This window comes from Taurulus bubalis (assembly GCF_910589615.1).
Source record: "Taurulus bubalis genome assembly, chromosome: 8".
Taxonomy (NCBI): domain Eukaryota; kingdom Metazoa; phylum Chordata; class Actinopteri; order Perciformes; family Cottidae; genus Taurulus; species Taurulus bubalis.
Window position 1 is genome coordinate 10,478,764 of NC_136596.1, and position 22,560 is coordinate 10,501,323.

The 22,560-nt window shown below is 41.3% G+C and overlaps 4 protein-coding genes across 4 annotated transcripts; 2 read left to right on the plus strand and 2 right to left on the minus strand.

The window, feature by feature from the left end:
* Positions 1–2,477: 2,477 nt before the first annotated feature.
* LOC306740248 (D-amino-acid oxidase-like) lies at positions 2,478–7,297 on the plus strand (the record flags this gene model as incomplete). The annotated part of the gene is made up of 10 exons (XM_079222347.1): positions 2,478–2,671; positions 2,772–2,886; positions 3,195–3,271; positions 3,649–3,714; positions 4,650–4,704; positions 4,892–4,996; positions 5,073–5,155; positions 5,405–5,522; positions 5,749–5,847; positions 5,928–7,297. 10 exons carry the CDS (start codon positions 2,478–2,480, stop codon positions 6,051–6,053), a joined length of 1,038 nt encoding a protein of 345 aa, XP_079078473.1. The 3' UTR covers positions 6,054–7,297.
* A 560-nt stretch (positions 7,298–7,857) lies between these two features.
* On the minus strand, positions 7,858–14,879 carry svopa (SV2 related protein a; the record flags this gene model as incomplete). Its single annotated transcript, XM_079222350.1, has 16 exons — positions 14,842–14,879; positions 11,921–12,078; positions 11,544–11,629; positions 11,280–11,378; positions 10,682–10,753; positions 10,380–10,504; positions 10,225–10,288; positions 9,970–10,095; positions 9,737–9,865; positions 9,572–9,645; positions 9,318–9,394; positions 9,079–9,183; positions 8,521–8,632; positions 8,366–8,447; positions 8,148–8,237; positions 7,858–8,070 (listed from the first exon to the last, which is right to left on the minus strand). Exons 1-16 carry the CDS (start codon positions 14,874–14,876, stop codon positions 7,858–7,860), a joined length of 1,647 nt encoding a protein of 548 aa, XP_079078476.1. The 5' UTR covers positions 14,877–14,879.
* A 743-nt stretch (positions 14,880–15,622) lies between these two features.
* Positions 15,623–20,664, plus strand: usp30 (ubiquitin specific peptidase 30; the record flags this gene model as incomplete). The annotated part of the gene is made up of 13 exons (XM_079222343.1): positions 15,623–15,693; positions 16,609–16,718; positions 16,810–16,983; positions 17,068–17,171; positions 17,283–17,381; positions 17,677–17,722; positions 17,805–17,899; positions 18,014–18,073; positions 18,154–18,240; positions 18,468–18,548; positions 18,777–18,999; positions 19,087–19,198; positions 19,367–20,664. The coding sequence occupies 13 exons, from the start codon at positions 15,623–15,625 to the stop codon at positions 19,617–19,619; spliced, it is 1,515 nt and encodes a 504-aa protein (XP_079078469.1). The 3' UTR covers positions 19,620–20,664.
* Positions 20,665–20,899: 235 nt separating this feature from the next.
* Positions 20,900–22,440, minus strand: alkbh2 (alkB homolog 2, alpha-ketoglutarate dependent dioxygenase; the record flags this gene model as incomplete). The annotated part of the gene is made up of 3 exons (XM_079222336.1): positions 20,900–21,824; positions 21,905–22,103; positions 22,185–22,440. 3 exons carry the CDS (start codon positions 22,438–22,440, stop codon positions 21,515–21,517), a joined length of 765 nt encoding a protein of 254 aa, XP_079078462.1. The 3' UTR covers positions 20,900–21,514.
* Between the last annotated feature and the right edge of the window lie 120 nt (positions 22,441–22,560).

The window sequence follows — 22,560 nt, forward strand, 5'->3', positions numbered from 1 at the left end:
ACCGATGCAATTCACTCCAGTCCCTCTATAATATTGTAACGGACTGAATGACATGCACGCTACAATATAAAAAGGTAAGCCTATTTACATTCACATGAGTACTCGGAAAACAGTGTGTGAACACATGCATGTCCACGAACAAATAGTGTAAAAGAGGCACTGGTACGTGGCTTGATAGTGGAGCTTTCAAATTGAAACCTAAAAATTAAACTACGTCATGTGCAGAGAAGTTGCTGGCTCCGCCCCCTGCCCTGCCCACGCGACAGCAGCTCCACAGAGTGAAAGTCTAAACTTCAACAACTCCGTGAGTGGTGACCGAAGACTAGACTGAAGGTAAAGCAATATGTTTTTGAAATACAGATTGGATTGTGAGTGGATCATCTGTAATATTTGCATTTGATCTGTTATATTATGCATCATTTACATAACTCTCTTTCCATGTCAGCGATTTGCTCTGGACTGTTACTTCGCTAAATATATTTATCCGACATATTGTTGTTAGATGATGGACTACTCTAGTCCGGTAAAGTTGGAAAGAGATTCACAGATTCGGACTTCCTGAATCAATAACTCTTTCGCTAAACGGTGTTAAAACACAAACAATACCTCTCTGTAATCGTAGTGATGCAGACAACAAGCTACAACCTTCATTTTACAAAAACGGGTCGTTCTCGGAGCTGTACGGATAACGTTGGTCTCTACGTGCAGCGGCTGTGAGACGAGTGCGCACAGGGGCGCAGGGACCGTCTGCAAAGTGCAATGCAGAAAATACATACTACAAAAATAATCGATGACTTCACTATTATGAATTGTAGCATTACCAAAATAATTTCATACACCAATGGGCTTCCCCTTGGTGTATTACAGTTGTTATTTTGAAGAAATATGATTTCTCTGAATTTCTATTAATATTTAATTAATATTAATATGCTATAGCGTCACAGTAATACAGTTTAAAAAGACAAAAATCATGACATACATCATTGGGCTCCCCCTTGTTGCACTGCAGTTGTTCTTTTGAAGAAATATGTTTTCTATAATTTTTTATTAATATTTAATTGCAATTAATATTCAATACGGTCACAGTAATACAGTTTAAAAAGACACAAATCATGTCCTACATCATTGGGCTCCCCCTTGTTGTAATACAGTTGTCCTTTTGAAGAAATATCATTTCTTTGTTTTTTTATGATTGTTTTATTAATATTTCATTGCAATTAATATGCAATATTACTGTGACGCTATTGCATATTAATATTAATTCAATATTAATAAATATTAACAGAAAATCATAGAAATTATATTTCTTCAAAATAACAACTGTAGTACAACAAGGGGGGCCCAATTATGTAGGACATGATTTTGGCAATGCTACAATTCATAATCGTGAAGTCATTGAATATTTTTGTAGTATGTATTTTCTGCATTGCACTTTGCAGACGGTCCCTGCGCCCCTGCGCGCACTCGTCTCACAGCCGCTGCACGTAGAGACCAACGTTATCCGTACAGCTCCGAGAACGACCCGTTTTTGTAAAATGAAGGTTGTAGCTTGTTGTCTGCATCACTACGATTACAGAGAGGTATCGTTTGTGTTTTAACACCGTTTAGCGAAAGAGTTATTGATCCGGGAAGTCCGAATCTGTGAATCTGTTTCCAACTTTACCGGATTTTCTACTCTCCGATTATTAGCTGTGATAATATAAATCGTTATATTCTGTGCAGAGTGGTCGTTGCACGTTCCAGCCTTGTGAGAAAAGATGAGGACACGATTCTCCTCCTCTTAGACAAGTTAGAGACAATTAAATGTTAGATGTTCATGACGTGTATTAAAGAGCCGAATTTCCGGCTGTTCGGGGTGTTTTGGACGGTCAACCTGCGTGTAGACTGGACGACTCCCTGCTATCGCGATTGCAGCACTTGTTACTTTGTTTGTGATCAAGTAAATAAATTCCGAGAACGAGAGAAGTTGTTTCGCTAAGTTCTTCCGGAGGCTACACCAGGCATCCAATAATTATTACGCGCTAACAGCTGTATAGTTTTAAAACGTGTTCACTCCGATGAAGCCCCAACCCCTCTTTCCATAAATGAGTTGTCAAACATGTTTTCACAGTGGGACATGTTTATTTTGATGTGATCAAGACTTTGCAAACTTCAAAACCTTTCTACTCAATATATCTATACTCCTATTACTACAACTAATACTTCCATATTACTGCTACCACTAACAACTAAATATTATTCGATTATTATTTCATATATCATGAAACAATGCATAATTTAAAATGCATTATTTTAAATTATGCATTGTTTCATGATATATGAAATGATGATTGAATAATACTTTTCATCCCATCTTTTCTAGTGTACTAGAATGCAATACAATTCAATAGCGATCTAGTTTGTCTTCCTTTAAGATGTTGGCCTGTTCACATATACGATGCATATGAGTGAGCCTCATATGAAAATGTCTTCCAGACATGCGGGTGGCAGTGATTGGAGCTGGCGTCATTGGCCTGTCAACAGCTCAGAGCATCTACGAGCAGTATCACTCCATCATTAGTCCACTGACTATCGAGGTGTATGCGGACCGTTTCACTCCACTGACCACGAGTGATGGAGCTGCTGGCTTATGGCAGCCGTATCTCTACGATAAGGGCAACATCCAGGAGACGTAAGTGTATTCTCCTTATCTCTCTTTTGATTCTCCACTATGTCTAAAAATTTTTAAAAAAGGCCAACATTTGTGTGCTGTATTTTGTCCTCACTTTTAGAAAATGGAATAAAGAGACATTTGACTACTTGCTAAGCTGCCTTCGTTCACCAGAGTCCATACAAATGGGTGTATTTCTTCAGTCTGGCTACAACCTTTGCACTGAACCAGCCCCTGTGAGTAGTGTATTGTTCTTGGAGTCAATCTGGCCTCAAAGATAAGATCTGACCTTGTTTCAGAAGCCTTACTAAGAGGAAAGGTAAGGTACAATTAGTTAAAATGTAACCTCATATCGCTCGATCATGAATGTATCATATACCAATGCAATATCTACCATAAACACAGTCCATTAGTGTTCAGCCTGACTTTGTTCAGTCACACAAAGACAGGAAAGATTGTGATTCTCTATTGTGACAGCAAACTAACACAGTCAAGACATGTTTAGGACATAAATGATACAATCTTGACTTGTTTTTGTTTGCAGGAACCCTCATTTAAAGATATTGTCCTGGGCTTCAGGCAACTCACAGAACGAGAGCTGCAGATGTTCCCTGGATACAAGTAGGTTTCCTGCTGAAACTGCCATGAAAGCAAAACACTGAACATAAAGCAGAGCTGCAAAAACTGCCAAACATAACATATGTTATAGACAACAGCAAGACATATTTTAATAACACATACACAAAACCAAAAGAAAAAACAGAATTCATAACATTTTGTCTACATCTGTAAAATTCCAGGTAATAAATGCTTAGAAAGAAGGAAAGAAACTGTTTATGCAAATTGTTTTCATATATTAAAACTCAGTCCAAGCACATCAGTGAGGTTTAGAAAGTGTCTTTATTTTTATCATACTAAGCACAATATTGCATGGTTCTCAATAAAAGATGAACATTTTTATGGATGGATGATCTAACTGTCTCTTCTAATATGTCCAGTTATGGGTGGTTCAACACTGCTCTCATGTTGGAAGGTAAAGCATACTTACCTTGGCTGATGGATTGGTGAGTCAAGTCCTGAGTTGAACTTATAATGTAGTCTCTGTCCATCTAAAATGGTTAACTATTGAGTGTGTTTCTGATATGTATATCCTACATAGTGAAAATATAAATCCTTATATTCTGCAGATATTCTCCATTACTCTTCATGTCTATTAAAGTACAGGTTAGCGAGGTCAGTATAACACAGCTATGCAGCTGGAGTTGGTTGTGTCTATGAAATGTCCAGTTCTCAAGGGAAGTTAGTCACACGCCTCCACACTTCAACACCCACAACTGTTTATCAGTGTATTGATATTAGGGAAGCAGACTGGTCGTTGCACGTTCCAGTCTTGTGAGAAAAGAGGAGAACACGGGATTCTCCTCCTCTTGACAGGATAGAGCAAATCAGATGTTAGGACGAGGCGAGGCGAACCTGTGACGATAACCTGTGTATGAAAGGCCCCACTTCCGTTGGTGGGACAGTTGTTCTTGGCCCAACCTGCGTGTTGGCTGCACCACTCACTGCTTTTGCAATTGCAGCGCTTTCTACTTTGCTTGTGATCATTTAGTAAATAAATATAGAGAACGAGAGAAGTTGTTGAACTGAGTTCTTCCGGGGCTACACCAGGCATCCAATAATAAGCATGCATTAACAATAGTAAACTAAAATGATCCCACAGTGCAAAGAAAAAAAGTACATCCAGTGGTCACTGAGAGATAACTACCACCATGTATTGTGCAGGCTGGGGAACAAAAGTAGATTTAGATTTTTCCATCTGACAAACTCTCCTCAACACACAGTTCCCTATATGCTTTGTATATGTAAATGGGATAACCACCAGATGTTCTCGTATGTTGTTTAGGATAACTTGTTCAGTTTAACAAAAATCAAAAAGTGTATTTTTCAGGAGTCGTTGTCAAGTGCTGATAATAAATGTCTGTTTTTGTGTTATTCCCAGGTTGCAAAAAAGGGGTGTGAAATTTCATCACAGGAAAATAGCTTCCTTCAAAGAGGTTAGTGAAAGCATTTCAATATTATAGTTGCGTAGTTTATTCTTTATTGTTGTGTTTTATTTTTTATTTTGGGATTCCTTTTATCTGACATCATAATAGTCAGGTTGTTGTATTTTCCGTCTTACCTCCAAACAGATGTTATCACTTGTCGTATTTGTTATCTCTTATCATACTTCCCTGTATTTAGCTGGCAGAAACAGGGGCAGACGTGACTATAAACTGCACTGGGATGAGATCAGGAGAGCTCCAGCCGGACCCTGAGCTCAAGCCAGGCCGTGGTCAGATCGTAAAGGTGAGAGTGACTATATAACTAGCTATAAAGGCACCACGGGAACAGTGGCTGTAGCTGGTTATTCTTTGTTTTTCAGGTTGATGCTCCATGGCTGAAGCATTGGATTCTTACCCACAATTTTTCAGCAGGGGTCTACAATTCACCATACATCATTCCAGGGTAGCTCTAGTGACACAAAACACTCATAAATTTAGATACATATAATTTAGGAGCAAACTTCTACTGTAATGTTGGTAGTGAGGGACAGGAGTGTTGTGGATTTACAGTTTCATACACATAATGCATCTTACCAGCAAAAGTTGCAGTGGCTATACTGTGTTGTCCACAGTGTAGTTTTCTGTCATAAGATGTGTAATGAGATTACAGTGTTTTTTGTCAGAAAGACAAAGTTGTTTTCTGTGTCTGCAGGAGTCGCCTCGTGACAGTCGGAGGGATTTTCCAGTTAGGAAACTGGAGTGAACAGAACAACTCCACTGACCATAAAAAAATCTGGGAAAGCGCTTGCCAGCTCGAGCCTAGTCTCAAGGTGATATGATATCAAAGTGTTTGTTTAAGAGCCCATATAAAAACGGTTTGGGTCAACTGTACTACATGATTTACAACCAGTCTTCTGGAGTGGTAAACTATTGGAATTTTATGTTTTTAGAATAAGTATTGTGTAATTCAGTCCTCAAACATGTTGATGACAACAACAATTTGATTATCCAGCAAGATGTCAAGCTTGAGAAAGATGTTTGTCTTGTTGTTGTCAGCATGCCAGGATAGTAGAGGACTGGTCCGGCCTCAGACCTGTTCGCAGCAAAGTCCGACTGGAGAGGGAGACCATACAGTCTGGTGCAACTACAATAGAGGTAAACATTAACAGCCCAGCTGCACTTTACAAAGGGATTTGCGGTCTTTCAACTTCTAAAATATCATGGCTCTCATTCAGGTGATACACAACTACGGCCATGGAGGTTTTGGACTCACCATTCACCGAGGCTGCGCCGAGGAGGCGGCGAGGCTCTTCGGTCAGATCGTGGAACAAAAAGGCAAAGGTCCAAAAGCTCGCTTGTAAATTTGAAGTGATTGGTGCACTTAAAAAAAAAAAAGTCAATGTCAGTGCCTTGTATCCTATACCTCACAAACGGCTCTTGTTTGTAACTAACGTTCAGAGCAAATATATATTCAGAATCGCATACCTTTGGGTTATTTACATCACTTAAAAACTATGCAATGTTTGTAACATGTATATAACTTTAAAGAGAAGACACGACTCCCGTCCATTATTAATTATCACATGTAACAAAATCTTACTTAAATACTTGTATTTGAGGTTTTGGTAATTAAAATAAGTGTACACATCTTTGAAAATGTTCTCAGTAAATGGAGAAAATAGAGACAAACTTCCTGATAATGATTATGAATTACATAATCCCACTGTTTATAACAAATAACAACGTGAATCCACTGCTCTTTTTAAAAGATTATTTACGATAATATCATACACATTTACATCCAGTGCATTGACAATAATCTGTGCACACAGACACTTAATGCAGCACTATATATCAAACACTGGCAGGTAAAGAGTTGGTTTGCTGGACCTGAACTGGTGAATCTCTCTCTTTTTTTTAACAAAACTTTGCTCTATGTGTCACTCAGACAGGGCAAAGTCTCCACATCCCCTTTGTTACAAACATAAGCAAAGACAACAACTAAACCAGGTATTGGTGCATTATTTACAGAAAGGTAGAATGTAACATCCTGCTAAAAGGTTGTGTGTATATGCACGTGTAGGTCTGTGTGTGCACAGCCTCAAAGTCCGGTAGAGTAGAGAACGTAACACCAAATACGTTAATGGAATTTAAAAAAATCATTTAACACTCGCTAACTAGGTGGAGTCTGCTTTGATTTTCTTAATACATCAATGTTAATGTACATCAATTTGTCTTCAATTGCAACCCAGCACCTGCGGACTCGTTCCAGTTGTGCTATAATTATGAAATATAGTCGGCTGTATGATTATTATGCTCTGATGAAAGCTTCAACAGATTTGTCAGGTTGTTGTGAATAGAACTGCTACATAATGATCCTTGTTTCTTTAGCAGAAAAAAAATCTCATCCATGTTGAAAAGTGAAATAATACTGACACAAGAATAAAAGAACATATTTAGCACAGGTTTTGACTCAGTGCCTCACTGTGCAGTATGTCCTTTCACTGGCTGAACACGTGTGAATCTTCAATAAAGTAACCCCAGACCTTATTTCATCTAGTGATCTGTTGATTTGACACTGTGGAACTGTTTCTCACACCTGCAATATACAATATATACAACTTGTGTGCACAAGATGGTGTTCTTTCTTATCTTCGTATCTATGTCCACTATGCTAACAGACACAGCTTTTTCAAAGCGTTAAGAGAAGGTCTCTCATACACAAATTGGATACGTAATTTTAAGGCTCTTTGAAAAGAAGATCTGAAGCTAACACTTAAACCCTTTTTATTCTTCTTTGCTTCTTTTGCATTCGAAAAGAAGGATTCAAATACTTTGCTTCAAGTATTTGAATTCTCACTTGTCCATGAATGTTTCACATGTTGTCCACCATTTATTTTCTCAATCTTGCACCTGTAAAGGTCATTTGGTCTTTCCAGTTGACCCATGGGCAGTTATTCAGTGGCAAAACTGTGACAGCAATGGTGGTTAAAGATGACGTAATATGATATATAATAGTGTGCTGCCTGGCTCTTTGAAGCCACTGTGGTGCCTAAACTGAAGTGATAGGATGGGACTGGAGATGGACACCAAAGCTGGATTAGGTTTCTCTTTTGCCTCTCCTCGCGTCTTTTCCTCACTGTGGTCACTCCTGCCTACATGTCCTCAGCCCTGGGAAACAGAGCTGGAGGGAGGGATTCCCCCGGAGCTTTCGGAGGAGGACCGGCCCATCATCTCCTGGCCCCACTCGCGGTGGCTGGAGTCCTGCATGCCCCGGCCTGTTGTCTCAATTGGCAGTGCACAAGAGGCGATGGCAGCTAAGAGGCAGCAGCAGCAGTACACGGAAAGAGCCAGGTAAACGGATGACTCCAACATCACCTGCAGGAGGAAAAATAATGAGTAACTTTCTTGTGCTGTGATGTGGTCAAATGACAAATCTGACAGAGGGGTGTTACCTGTGCAACAAAAGGTGTAATTAGGGCACCGACTCTGGCCATTCCACTGCTCATTCCCAGACCTAAAGCCCTGGTCGCTGTTGGGTACACCTGCAGATTTTCAGAAAATACTGAGTAGGCTGCTCTGATGCTCCATTTAACCAGCTATTGATTGGATCTGAGCTCTACTCATCACTGTTTGCATTTTGAACAGCTGGCAGCTCGATTAGATATCTTACCTCTGGAGTGTACACATAAGCAGCTTGGAATCCTCCTGAGATGAAAGCTCTGGCGACGAATATCAACACTGTCATGGTTGTTCTGCAACAGAGAAGCCAGTATAAATGGTGGATCACAATGTCATGTTTAACATTCTCCTCGGTATCCACCTCACCTCCCAACGCAGCCATAGAGTGGAATGATGCACATAGAGAAGACGAAGAAACACAACGCCATGGTCCTCCTCCTTCCCAATCGATCAATAGCCCACAGTGTCACCAGCAGTCCTATGTGTGACGATGCAAAATTCAAGGTTTGTAAAATATAAAATGCTGACTTGCTCTTTAAATGACAGTGCAGTAATTTCGCATATTATGCGTAAAATTATTACCATGACATTTTGACACGTCATCGCAGGAAAAGCCGAGGTGTGACTAATAATGTTAATTATGGCTCCATTCTCTTTAGCTAAGCCAGTAGTTTAGTCAGTGAGCCGGCATGACAGCAGGGGCCTGGCACACCTAAATGGAATGGGGCCATCATTAATGTTATTTTTAACTCCTTGCCAAAGTGTCCTCAGTGGAAACACTCTATTAACATTATTATGATGATGATTTAATTGTAAGTTATAATAAATATAACGTCATTTTGGAACAGTGGAAAAACATGCCACCAAAAATAATTTAAAAAAGACTAAATTTAAAGAAGACACAGAGAATTAACTTATGTGTACCTGGGAATTCAGATAAGGTGGTCCACAACAGGTCTTTGTAGTCGTCAGAGTTCAGATATTTACACTCCAAGTTGCATTGCAGCTCCTTCTTGTTACCTTTGGACACTAGAGGGAGATATAAAACAACAAAAGGTGGGATCGTACGTACAAAGTATATCGTATTAGTGTAGCAAATACAAATGTGTGTGCGTGTCCTTGACTGTGTGAAGGCATCTGTCGGTGTCGGAGCAGTGACTCACTTCCACAAGCGCCTTCCTCCTGAAACAGCTGTGTAGTTAGCAGCACCAGCCCATAGTAAGAGAAGGCATTAGCGAACCTGAGGAGAGAAACAGGACAAAACAAAACAATGATGTGAGAAACTTCAAATAAAACACTGATTGACATGTCTGTGCCCTTGGAGAACATTAATGTTTTGGAGAGAAAAAATAAAAAGGAAATCAGTGGGTCATGACTCAGCATGTTAGTGGGTGACATTATCATTCACTCTATTTACCAAATAAACCACAGCAGAACTGTGGTGCAGCGAAAGTGTGATGAAAATAAATCTTGAATCTTTCCGCGTTCCTCCTAATTAAAAGAACAGACAAATCCAAACATCAGAGGGGGCATACATTAATAAGATTCAGATAATTGTAATTCTGCAGAAACTGTCTTTCACCTGTCTGGCAGCAATAAGTTTTCCCAGTGGCATGGGTGCTCCGTTCTCTGTAGCGATGCGCTTCAATGTGGCTAGAGCTTTTTCCTGGTTCCCTGTCAGCACGTCGTATCGAGCACTCTCCGGTAGCCACTGTTCCCGCCCCACCATAAAAAGAGAGATGTAAATTGTTTAAGCTGTTGTTTGTTCTCCTTACATATTGCAGAACGTCTCAAGACCGATAACATCATACTCACAAAACATAGCATAGAGAAGATGAAGAGAGGAATGGTGGAAAGGCCAAGCAGCCACCGCCAGCCTAGAGTGGGCATCACCAGGATGGCTAGGAGGACTTCAAACACAGTGCCCAGTGCCCAAAATATCTACAAGGCAAAGTCAAAATTACGTAAAATTCTGCCAGAAAAACAGAGCATTTCAGAGCTGTGCAGTTATGGTTGCATGTTTTGCCATGTCCGTACCATTAACACTATAGATAGATGGATAGTTCATACCTCTATCAGCAAGATGCATGTAGCTCTGGACTTCATAGGCAGAAACTCAGAATACAGTGTCACCCTTATAAAGAAGAATATCTCACAGTTAATCCAAACTCACATCATTAATTATGAACGCTTCACTTTTATAAAGACGAATGAGCGACACTCACGACTGTGGGGCTCCTCCAATGCCAAAGCCCACCAGTGCACGGAGGACGAGGATCCAACCATAAACCGGTGCAAATGCACTCATCAAGCCATAGAACATCGTCCACAGCACGCTCATCTTGAGACCCTGTGTGTGCATACAATTATAACTTAACAAGCTGCAGGACAAAAGACAGTGATCTGATAAGGCTCTTCTTTCAGAAAAGCTGAACTTGTAATGCCTCTAAATTAGATGAAATGTGTCTTACGGGAAACAAAATAGAAATCATCATCCTTGTACAACAGAGGCTCGATTAGAACTTACTGTCTTTCTGCCGTATTTGTCAGCTATGTTTCCCCAAAGAGAAGAGCTGATCATCATCCCAATAAACACTGCCTGCACCAATGGAAAAAATATTGTTAATTGGATTGCAACAGTTTAAATGTGCACAAAACTATAGTTCCACAAGACATAGCTGATGTTGTGCACATACTGTCATGCAATTTGTTATAGTGCAGACAGGAGAGCAGCTTTTAGTTTCAGTGTGAGCCACTAGAAATCACTGAATCTGTGCTTTATATGATTATCTTCTTAAAATAATTATATTAATTACATCTCAATTAAAAATGTCCACCATCCAAGGCCTCTCTTTTCAGTGCCTTTAGTCAAATATATTGTAGGTCCCCTGTATGCTTTTTGTTTTATATCGTACTCACATAAGTAATTAAGCTTTTGATGGGCATTCAAATCATAATATTGCAACTCACACAATATGTAATGGCATTAGACACCCTAATGTTTCCCACATGGTGGTCACTGTGCAAGCACTTAAAACAACCCTTAAGCACTTAACCAATAACTAACATGACAGCCATTTAGCACTGCAAGTAAGAGCACTTTACAGACATTAGAGAGCCATTACCGATGTAAGCAGTGCCACCTGGAGGCCGGGCAGCCTCCATTCACAGTGAAGCTGTGGGGCTAAGATGCTGAGGATCATCATCTCCATAGCATCAGCCATCTGAGAAACAGAAAACAACTCAGAGACACATTCTATAGCACGCACACACACACACACACACACACACACACACACACACACACACACACACACACACACACACACACACACACACACACACACACACACACACACCGTGTATTTTCAACAAAGAGCAGTTCTCACCCAGGACAGACCAGTGAGGATGGAGAGTTTCCACTGAAATGTCCCAAAGCCGATGGCCTCCACGGCATCTTCTACCATGAATGTGTCTGAGGGAATGAGTAAATATTCAACCTTTGCAAACCTTCTCTGAATAGTGAAGAGCAACTACAAGGAACTAAAGTTGTGTGGGTGAGGATGCCAGTCCTATGCCTCTGTCATTTTTTGAAGAAACTATTCTATTTTATTATACTAGATATTACTTTTGAGATTGAAGTTCAGTCTTGACGTTGGACACAGATACCAGAAGATATTGCTTGGCTGAAATCCTGCTACTTTGAGAGGTGAGTAGTTTATTACGAAAGACAGGGTGTGTAAAATAAAGCTTTGTTATACTGTACCATCAGTTGGGTTGGCAAACTCCCGAGGAACTGGAGCTCCGTCTGTAAGTGCCACAGATTCCAGTACAGTCTGCTCTGCCATCCTGACAACCTGTTCTCTGTTCTCACCATCATCCTCGGAGCGCGTGCTCTCACCTGTGCGACGGAATCGGACGATACTACAAAACAAACAAAAAAACAATTAGAATAAGTGTTTTAAAAGCCCAAGAGGATCGACTTATCCACATTACGTTTGGTGCAGGGAGTTTCAAAGGACGAGTTCCAGGGTAAAGCTGACTACACAAATCAGAGTCAGAGGCTGTTGCCTAGGTGATAGTTTTCTGGCTGGGATTTTGTGAATGGGTGGGAATATTGTCTAATGGGGGAACCATGCAAAGACAAGTGACAGCTCTGCAACCTACACTTTACTGTTTGGCAGCTTAGAAAGCCTCCCCCCCATCTGCCCCCCCTGTTGAGCTGCACTTTCGCTGAGCCCTCAACACCTGGTGGCTCTTCAAATGGGCCCTCAACAACAATAGGCTCCTCCCCCCTCTCTCTGTGACGACTGACCAGGTGAGAAGACAGCTGGAGAAACTCCACCAAGGCAAAGCTGAAGGACCTGATGGCATCAGCCCCAGGGTCCTAAAGACCTGCGCCACCCAGCTGTCTGGTGTCCTGCAGCACCTCTACCACCTCAGCCTGAGGCAGGAGGAGGTCCCGGTGCTGTGGAAGACATCGTGCCTGGTCCCTGTCCCGAAGAAATCGATTCCATCCGTCCTCAACGACTACCGACCGGTAGCCCTCACCTCCCATGGGATGAAGGTGCTGGAGAGGCTGGTCTTGGCTCACCTCCGACCGCAGGTGAAATTGTTGCTGGACCCTCTACAATTTGCTTACCAGCCTCATGTGGGTGTGGACGACGCCATCATCTACCTGCTGCAACGAGCTCAGTCGCACCTGGATGGTACCGGTGTCTCTGTGAGAGTCGACGGGAGGAGGAGTACAGGGCAGTGGTGAGTGACTTTGTGAAGTGAGCCGGCGAGAATCACCTGCTTCTGAACGTGGCCAAGACCAGAGAGATGGTGGTCGACTTCAGGAGAAAGACAACAGCTCCTAGTCCTCTGAGTGTTCTGGGAGAGGACGTGGACATAGTGGAGGAGTACAGGTACCTGGGTGTTGCCATCGACAGCCGACTGAACTAGAAGGCCAACGTCAACGCTGTCTACAAGAAGGGGATGAGTCAATTCTTTTTCCTGAGGAAGCTTCGATCCTTCAATGTGTGCAGCAAGATGCTGGAGATGTTCTACCAGTCGGTTGTGGCCAGCGCCCTGTACTTCGCTATTGTCTGCTGGGGGAGCAGCATTGGAGCCGGTGACACCAACAGACTTAACAAGCTAGTTAAGAAGGCCGGCTCCATCATCGGCTGCAAGCAGGAGTTTCTGGAGCAGGTGGTGGAGAGGAGGACGTTGAAGAAACTTTTGTCCATATTGGACAACCTGGACCACCCTCTCTACCACCTGCTGCAGGGCCAGAGGAGCACTTTCTCCAAGAGACTCCTCACGCTCCGCTGCAAGAAGGACCATTACAGGAGAACATTCCTGCCGACAGCTATACGGCTTTAGAACAAGTCACCGCTTACTAGTTCCTCCGTGGATTAGTTCATCACTGTACCATATATACTTTGCATTTTGCACTTTGCACTATCTGTTTATCTAATTGACTTATTTACTTAATTAATGAATACACTGTTCAGCTGTAAATATAAATATATTTCATTCCAGTTAGTTGTATTCTATTCTATTTTATTGTGTATATTTAAATATATATATATATATATATAAATATATATATATTACTTTATTTAAATTTGTATATATCTCTCATCCCTGTTGCTTCTTTATATGTTTTATCTTTTATCTTGTGTGTTTGTATTTCAAGTGGTAAGGCGCTACTGAAGACGACAAAAAAAGTTCCCCTTGGGGATAAAGTATATATTCATTTATATTCATTCATTCAAATACCCAGACACATGAATGTTGTCTACAGATGGAAAGTATAATCTTCTCCCACATGAAGATAATTAATGGTTCATTAAGATGAAAACACTATGAGTGACCTCTGAGAGTGATGTCCTAATTACTGTAATTACATAACATAGTCTTGCAATTGGAAGTATTAGTGATGCAGACGAGTCTGTGAGATGCAGAAATGACGGTCTTCTAAACATATCCAGCAAAATTGTAAAAAAATAAAATAAAATAATTTTTATTTTATTAACTGGAACAGTTTTCTAATGCTTATTCCAAATCCATAATTGTTACTATTTGATGAGCATCCTATTTAATTTAGAAAATGTGTGTATTATTACTTTTCATGTAATTCTTGTCAGAAGACTGGGCTATATTAGTGTTCTACTGTATGTCTTTGAGAAATGTCCCTCTTGACGGCCAGACCAGACTGGAATGGGCCAACCTTTAGATTAATGTATTTACAGCAGAGGTTGAAATAAATCAGGCTCGGTACTGAGTCATGACAGCAAACACAATTACAAGTTAAGACGGGAAACCGAATCAGCTTATAAGCAAATAAGCAAACCTGCTTTCAAGTCTATAAATAAATAAAACCAAAATAGTCTCCTTAAAATGCAATATCTTTTGACTCTAAACAAACTGCACCGCCAGCTGTGTTTTTTTATTATTATTTTGTATCATTCCCTTAATGTGAGCATTTCCAGGTATTGCCCGGATATATGTTGTTATTGATTGACTGATGCTTTTAAGGAATGTCAATATATTTGTGGTCCAGAGAGCAAACCAAACAGAGGCTGCACGATGCGAGGCTGTCAGAGGACGACGCGGCGGTCGAACATGCTGTCACGGTGGAAAATGGACTGAATAAAAAACAAAAAACGGCGTTAATGTGCAGGTTGTAAGTTTACTCACGGCAGCTGTCTCAGTTGGAACAGATCATCGTCCATGTTGGTGTTTACTGGTGGGTGTTCTGTTTGTTCTCATCGCCGTTTACATTATCACGACGAGCAGCGATTTCAGCACCGAGGAGAGCTACCTGCTCCGGGTGTCCGCCGGCAGCCAATGAGAAACCTCCCTGCGCGAGTCACAGCTGTGGTCACAGCACGAAACACACACAGAGGGATGGGACGAGCTCTGGAGGATCTGACACTACATGAATGTATAATTACTGTGGTCCTCCACATGGCGTATCAACACTCATGGACTTAATAAACCCCAAAGCAGCATTATACAAAGCTGGGACGCAGATGATGAGGATAATCACAAGGAAGATGATATGTATAATGTAATAAATACAAATTGGCTATAGACAATAAATAATAAACCAAAGCCACATTATGTATGAGGTATGATTATGATAGGATCGAGAAACTGTGACTCAAAATATGTGTGTTTGGTATTATGTATTAGAATGATCAGAATATTATCTTTGAACATGTTTAATAGCTGCAATGATTTGTTGGGGGAAATGTTTTTGCAACAATTCTTGCTATTATTTTGTAACAATTCTTGCTAACTTTGTCCCATATTTACTTGACAAGGCTGTAGCTGCGAATGATTCACATGCCTTGAGAAATGTGCGCAAGAAACATTTTGTCGGTCGGAAGGTAAACCGTGAACACATCGGTGCGCTCTCCAGCGCGTCCCCCCTGCAACATGCCACCAAAGACGACGGTTCCGCAATGAAAGCAGGATGTTGTGGTGCAGACCAGAAAGCTCGGATAAGCTTGTTGAAGAGTTCCTTGGCACTGGACCCATAATCAGGTAAGACTTCTCCGCTGGCAAAAGACAACGTCATGTTATTTATAGCACACGGGGTCAGAGGTAAAGCGGTTCATGACGCTGCCGTACGTTGGCCCCGAAGTGTAACATGCGCAGACAGGACGACCGACCGAGTCCGGGTTAACGTCTTGATTACAAAACCTGCGGACGCAGATTCAGAGCAATGAAAAATGTCATCTATATTTCAAGAGAACAACTGTCTTATTTATCAAATGAGGCGACATAGGACGCCGAGGGCAGCCTGAGCCGGTGTGTCGGTAAGTTAGCCTCGACGCTAAAGCTAGCTCTTCTGATGAGGAGGCGTGAGTTAGTGAGTTAGTGAGTTATCTGGTGAACGGGACAGTTGGGCTGCTTAGTGGCGTAACTCGAAATAACGTAACTAGCTAAATAAATAACATGTCAAGCTGAAGTACTGTGACATTCGCAGACGAGGTTCAGTTAGAAGAGACTTTCTGTTTGAGCTGAAGATAAACAGCTCAGAGGTTAGTGGATCACATTATTAAGGTAAGGGAGTTTATTGTCATTGTAAAAACATACAACGAAATTAAGTTGGCGACTCATCAGTCAGTGCAGCAGTAACAAAAACAAATATAGTAAAAACATATTTAAAAAACATTAAGACAGGACATTCTAATTTAAAACAAGACACTGCCAATAATCAATTTGTTGTCAATTATAGTGCCCAGATACAAGTGTAGGGCTCTGTGAATAGACACAAATACGTATCGGTATCATTATTGTATTGTAATCAACATAAGTGATGTATGAACGCGTATATTTACCTCCCACCATCATGTCTTGCTGTGTCTTCTGTTGTTTTTACCCAGAGTATCTTTTTTACTCCTCTCCATCCAATGTAATCCGCTGTGCTTCAATAACATACGGTTGTCTTTTCAGAAACAAGATGATAAAAAACTGGGGCGTCATTGGTGGGGTAGCTGCTGCGATTGCAGCTGGAGTTTACGTTTTGTGGGGCCCAATTACACAGAGAAAGAAGAAAAAGAGAGGTAAGAATCAGTATGACAGTGTAATACACAGAATGTATGTTGGGCACTGGTTATAAAGCAGTAACTTACAGTGACTCCGGTTTTCTTTCAGGTATGGTTCCTGGTCTGTTGAATTTAGGCAACACCTGCTTCCTGAATTCTTTGCTTCAGGGTTTGGCAGCATGTCCGTCCTTCATCAGGTGGCTGGAGATGTTCTCCGGTTCCCCTATGATCCAGTCATGCAGGGACAACCAGCTGTCCACGACACTGCTTCAGCTTCTAAATGGTATTTAAAACTATAAGTCACAAGAGCGTAGTGGACGTGCAGTGTAGTTTTTGACAAGGATGATGACTTCTTCTGCACTGGTAGCTCTGTCCAGTGATCAGCCTGGGGAGGAAGATGTACTCGATGCCGGGTGCCTCCTGGATGTTCTCAGACTCTACCGGTGGCACATCAGTTCCTTTGAAGAGCAGGTTAGTCAATAATACTGTTGAGTGGTATTTTTTGTTTATTTCTATAATATTTGCTGCAGTGTTAAAGTTAAGTCTTAAGAGTTGCCTTACTGTTGGTTTATCCGCTCTCAGGATGCGCATGAACTTTATCATGTCCTTACATCTTCTCTGGAGGAGGAGCGGGATCGTCAACCCAAAGTCGCTCCCTTGTTTGACATGCAGTCCCTCGAGGCAAGTTATCAACTCCCCAGTTGCATTGTTTCTAACACACAAATATTGTATGCATGACAATACATGCAGTATGCTCTGCAGTTCAGATCAGCACTGTGTGCAATCTGGAGGGACGTTTTTGCACCATTTTAACCCAAACTCTGCCTCTGCCTTTTAACCCAAACTCTGCCTTAACCCAACTTTAAAATCAAGTAAATTTTAGTATGGGAACTTTAACCAGTGTTGTAGAAGTGTCAAAAATGACAAATCTGTTACTGTACTCACATTAATGTTGTATGTGTTTGTTTTATACCAGAGCCTTCCTGATCAAGTTGAGAAAACTATGACCTGCAGAAGTCGAGGTACGGCGACAAAGACATAATGGAGACAAGATCATCAAACCAGAGGATTGGGTTTCATCTGTATTCATTTTTTATTTTGCAGTCCCTCTTCATCCGATACCAAGTCCTTGGAAGTCTCAGCATCCTTTTCATGGTCGTTTAACAAGCAATATGTCGTGCAAGCGCTGTAAACAACAAGTGAGTTTGTTTGTTGTTGTTTTTGACAGGAAAGTAATTAGCAAGGCCAGCTTGTGCCATTTTACTTCGCACTTTTTTGAGGTGATTTATACCTCTGCTTTGATTTTTGTTTAGAGTCCGGTGCGGTACGACTCATTTGAGAGCCTCTCCCTGTCCATCCCTTTACCTCAGTGGGTAAGCAAAAAGGTCAAGAACTGTGAATGTTCAAAAGTATTATGCTATCACTTCTGAATATTACATTTATGTTTCCTCAGGGTAGACCTATCTCTCTAGATCAGTGTCTTCAGCATTTCATCTCGTCTGAAACCATCAAAGAAGTGGAGTGTGAAAACTGCACCAAGGTACGTTCACTGCAGTATCCATATCGCCACATTCTGGTAATCATTTTTTATTAAATATGTAAGTCACAGAAACCAATAGACAGGAAACTCTTGTGACAAAACTATCATCAAGTTACTTACATTCACATGACTGGTATATTTTAAACCAGAAAGGCAATTATGTTTTATTACAAAGACAATATTTGGCTGATTTTGTTTCATTATTGTTTGGGATAATTTCACCTCAGCTTCAACAAGGGAACACAGTAAACGGGCAAGTTCTGGAAAGCCAGAGGACAACATTCATTAAACAGCTAAAACTTGGAAAGGTAAGTGTCATCTATTATGTCCTATGAACTAATTATGAATTTCCACGATGTTAATCAATAGATAGACAATAGGTACTCTGCTAAAGCTTGTCTGTGTCTAATTTAGGGAAGGAAACGTACCAGTAGATCTTAGGTAGATCAGAACGTCCCCTCAATTCATGATGACGTTATAAAATGTTATGTACTGTTTTGTTCTTTCACTGTCTAATATATTCCTCCTTCTTCTAGCTCCCCCAGTGCCTCTGTATCCATTTACAAAGACTGACGTGGTCCAGCGAAGGAACCCCCATCAAAAGACAGGAGCACGTGCTGTTTACAGAGCGTCTATCGATGGACCGCTACAAACACAATGCTTCCACACACAGAAGTCAGCGACTCAAATGTGCTCCGATCCCCACAAAGGCAGAAAATTCAGATGATTCCATGGAAAGGCCGTCTGCTAATGGCACTGGTGTGTGTTGTAAACTCCGTAATATAATTCCTGGGTCACATTCAGTTTGTTTTTGTCATCATTTATTTGTTTAATTTGGTTTTCCAGAAGCAGAGCATCGGTACAACAACAATAAACCTTTTTCCAACGGAACATGTTCGTCTGTACTTCTTCACTCTCCTGGTGTGAACCCCCAGCTCGGCCTCACATGTGACTACAGGTAAACTTCATGTAAAGGTGCAACAATACAAGGAACTCGTGTAAATCAAGCTTTTCAGTTTGGTGGCAATAATCAAAGCCGTTTCGAGTTTTTGAAACGTTGTGTTGTTTTTTCTTTTATTCTGCACCATTGTTACATTTCATCTAATCGTCCCGTCTTTCCTTCCAGTTCTCCAGAGTACTTGTTCCAGCTCACAGCTGTGCTGGTTCATCACGGTGACATGCACTCAGGACATTTCGTCACGTACCGCCGCAGCCCTTCCTCACCTCGCACCTCTTCGCCCATCAGCTCCCAGTGGCTTTGGGTGTCAGACGACTCTGTACGGAAAGCCAGCCAGCATGAGGTGCTGTCTTCCAACGCCTACATGCTCTTCTACGAGAGAGTCCGAAGAGTGAACCTGGCTCTGCACTCAGAGGACTAACCTGAAGCTCGCGACCTCACAGCCTGACTGACTTTTGCCTTTCCAGTCAAACTGTCACAGCTGAATGTGCCAGTTTACAACACAGATACCAACAGGTGGATTCTGACTTTGTGACAATGAGAATAAAGAGGAAATCCATCCCAGAGTTACTGGAAAGATCTTTTTGCATTATGCGTCACTGCAACTGGTTGGAGGTCATTGTATTACGTAATAAATCCACTTTGCCTACTTCTCTGATCCAGAGTAGAAGACTCTCGATCCCAAAGATTATGGACCTGCAAGAGGTTTAGTCAAATATCTTTGACAAGTGCAACAATTTGGCTTCTGTGGGACAAAAGAAACAAAGCAGGAATACTTAACGATATATTGTGTCCTCTAGCCTGCAATACATTGTTTGTGTGTTCAAGTTTACTAAATTCTGTGGCATTTTCATGATGCTGTAGATTGGTATTAAATTTCAACGCAATATGCTTATATCCTGTTCTTTTATAGCCGATTACGAATTCTTGTAGATTCTTGGTTACTTAGAAGTTGTTCTATATTATGACGTCAAATAGGTAAAAATGTCCCCCTGCCTCTGGTTCTCTATTGTCTAATCTAATTTGCCTAAAAATTTCCAGCAGTGTATGGAATGAATGTTTCAAGAGGCCAATAATCATTTCACTGCCGTGATTTGTAGAGTTGAGGTTCAAGTGCCATGTTGTATTTAATGCTCGAGATTTATTAACACATAAAGCCATGTGTGCGACAACTGATATGATGCTTCAGAGCCATTTGTAATGGTGTTGATGTTCAACAGATTAACAATGATCAGCTCTCAGTGAATAAAGCCGCAGTAAGACTGCAGGGTTTCGGGCAAGTTATTCTGAATATTTGTAATTCTGTGTAGCTCCCGTTGCTCCTACCAAACCAACTAAATTGAGAAATGGCCTGCAAAACTCATTAATGTTTGCGATTTGCACTAATGTATATTCATGTGAGATTGTGTGTATTTTTGTAAAAACTGTAAAGGTGATTGTTTTCAGGTATTAAAAAATTAAATGGAGCAAGAGTAATTATTTGGTACGTTTGAGGTGACAGCAGATATGCTTAAGATAAAGCACAGACTTCCTGACGTGTCCTTGACCCAAACACTGAATCTCTGTACGCTGGTGAAGCATGCAGCCTTTACTGAAGGGTTTCAAACTAAACATTGTTTCTAGATACAAAGGTACATTTTGTTTTCATAACAATGAATACTAAACATCATTTAAAGGGGAAAATGATCCTTAGTGCCAGAGGCTGAAGCTCACTAATTATATTTTTCATTTACTATTTACAGATAACTGGCAATAGGTCAGCAGTTATTTTAAACACATCCCATGTTGAGTCTGACCAATGTCAGTCTATAGGCCATTGACCATAATAAAAATAAATGATTTTCCATCCGCGTGGAGTGCCCAATTGCTCTGCCCAAGTACACAAAGAGTACCATTCAGTGCAACACAAGATGCTAAATGGAGCCTTCATGGTCTGCACTCAACAAGAGTCTGTACTTTTTCAGAGAGGTTGAATTTTTCGACTTTATGGTTTCTTTCTTCAGGGACATTTTGCAGCTGGGTCACAAAACTTAACCTGATGAAAGCTGAAGTGGTAGATTGTCTTGGATTTGTGCCAGTCAGAAGTTTGGACCTATGTAATTGTAAACATGTCATTTAAACCACTGGTTCCCTATACTATGTCCTCACTTATTTCACCATGTACTGTTATTTAGTCGCCCATATTCAGCTGCTACACGAACAAAAACATTTTCAATTTGTGATATTTATCCATGTGCCAAAGGGCCGCTACAGGTTCGTCCTCCCTTTCTTTCTGGAGCGCTGGCCCAAAAGGCCTGGGTGATAATGCACACCTGGTCATTTCTTTCTGGCCAGTAGGATGCGTCTGAAGGTGAGGTTGATACGAGGCAGGGAAATCTTCTTACGCACAGGGAGGCTGTGGTACCAGAAAGTGTTGGTCGGGGAGTTCATGAGGAGCAAGCTTCCATGAGCGAGCTCCAGCTTCACCGGGTTGATCTGTCGCCGGCTATGTTTTCCCCGAGCGTCTCTGTGCCGAAATATAAAGTCTCTCGCCGCTCCCAGAGAGACGGAGGCGATGGGACAGAGAGGGTCTAGCTCCTTCTCATCATCACGATGCTCACCCATGTAATCCTGCCCATCTTTGTACCTGGTGAAGAGAAGATCACTTTCAGCAGGGAGACAAATATCAAACTGTGATCCTAAAACTTATATTCAGGGATTTCTCACCTGTTAACCAGAACAAAGTTAAATGTTTGTCCAGTTGTTTTCGTGACGGCATCCCGAATATATTCCAAGGTTGGAGTCCACGGGCGGGCTAAACGTGTCACTCCAGAATAAGTGTAGGTTAGACCTGCATCTCCATAAGTGGCCTGCTTTCTCGGTATACTGTGCACCTTTCCAAACACCTGGACTGTTGCTTCTTCCCCTGGAACAAAAACATCCATGATCAATCAACAACTCTGCGAAGGCTGGTCATAACTTTACAGACGAAGGTTTGATGCTGTACCTGTTGAGTACACCACCTCCTCCTCCAACTGTTTAAAAAGGTGGTCTGCTTCCTCTTTGGAGAGCAGCAGAGCATAGTCACAGTCGAGTCCCTCTGACTCTGACTCTATTTTCTGCCAGGGAACAGGATGAGAGAACTCGTCTTCCTCGTCGTCCTCCTCCTGCTTCATCATCCTCTCATCACTCTCCAGTTTGATCCTCTTCTGTGGACATCTGGCTTCGTTATTGCCAAAGAGTTTTTCCCGAAACTTTTCCATTTCAGTAACCTGTTGTCTGTGGGACTCCAGGGTCCTCAATTTTAGGATTTTTAAAAGACCTGGATGATGCAAAAAAGGTGGAACATGAACCATGATTTGCAAATGTGGACAAATACATCT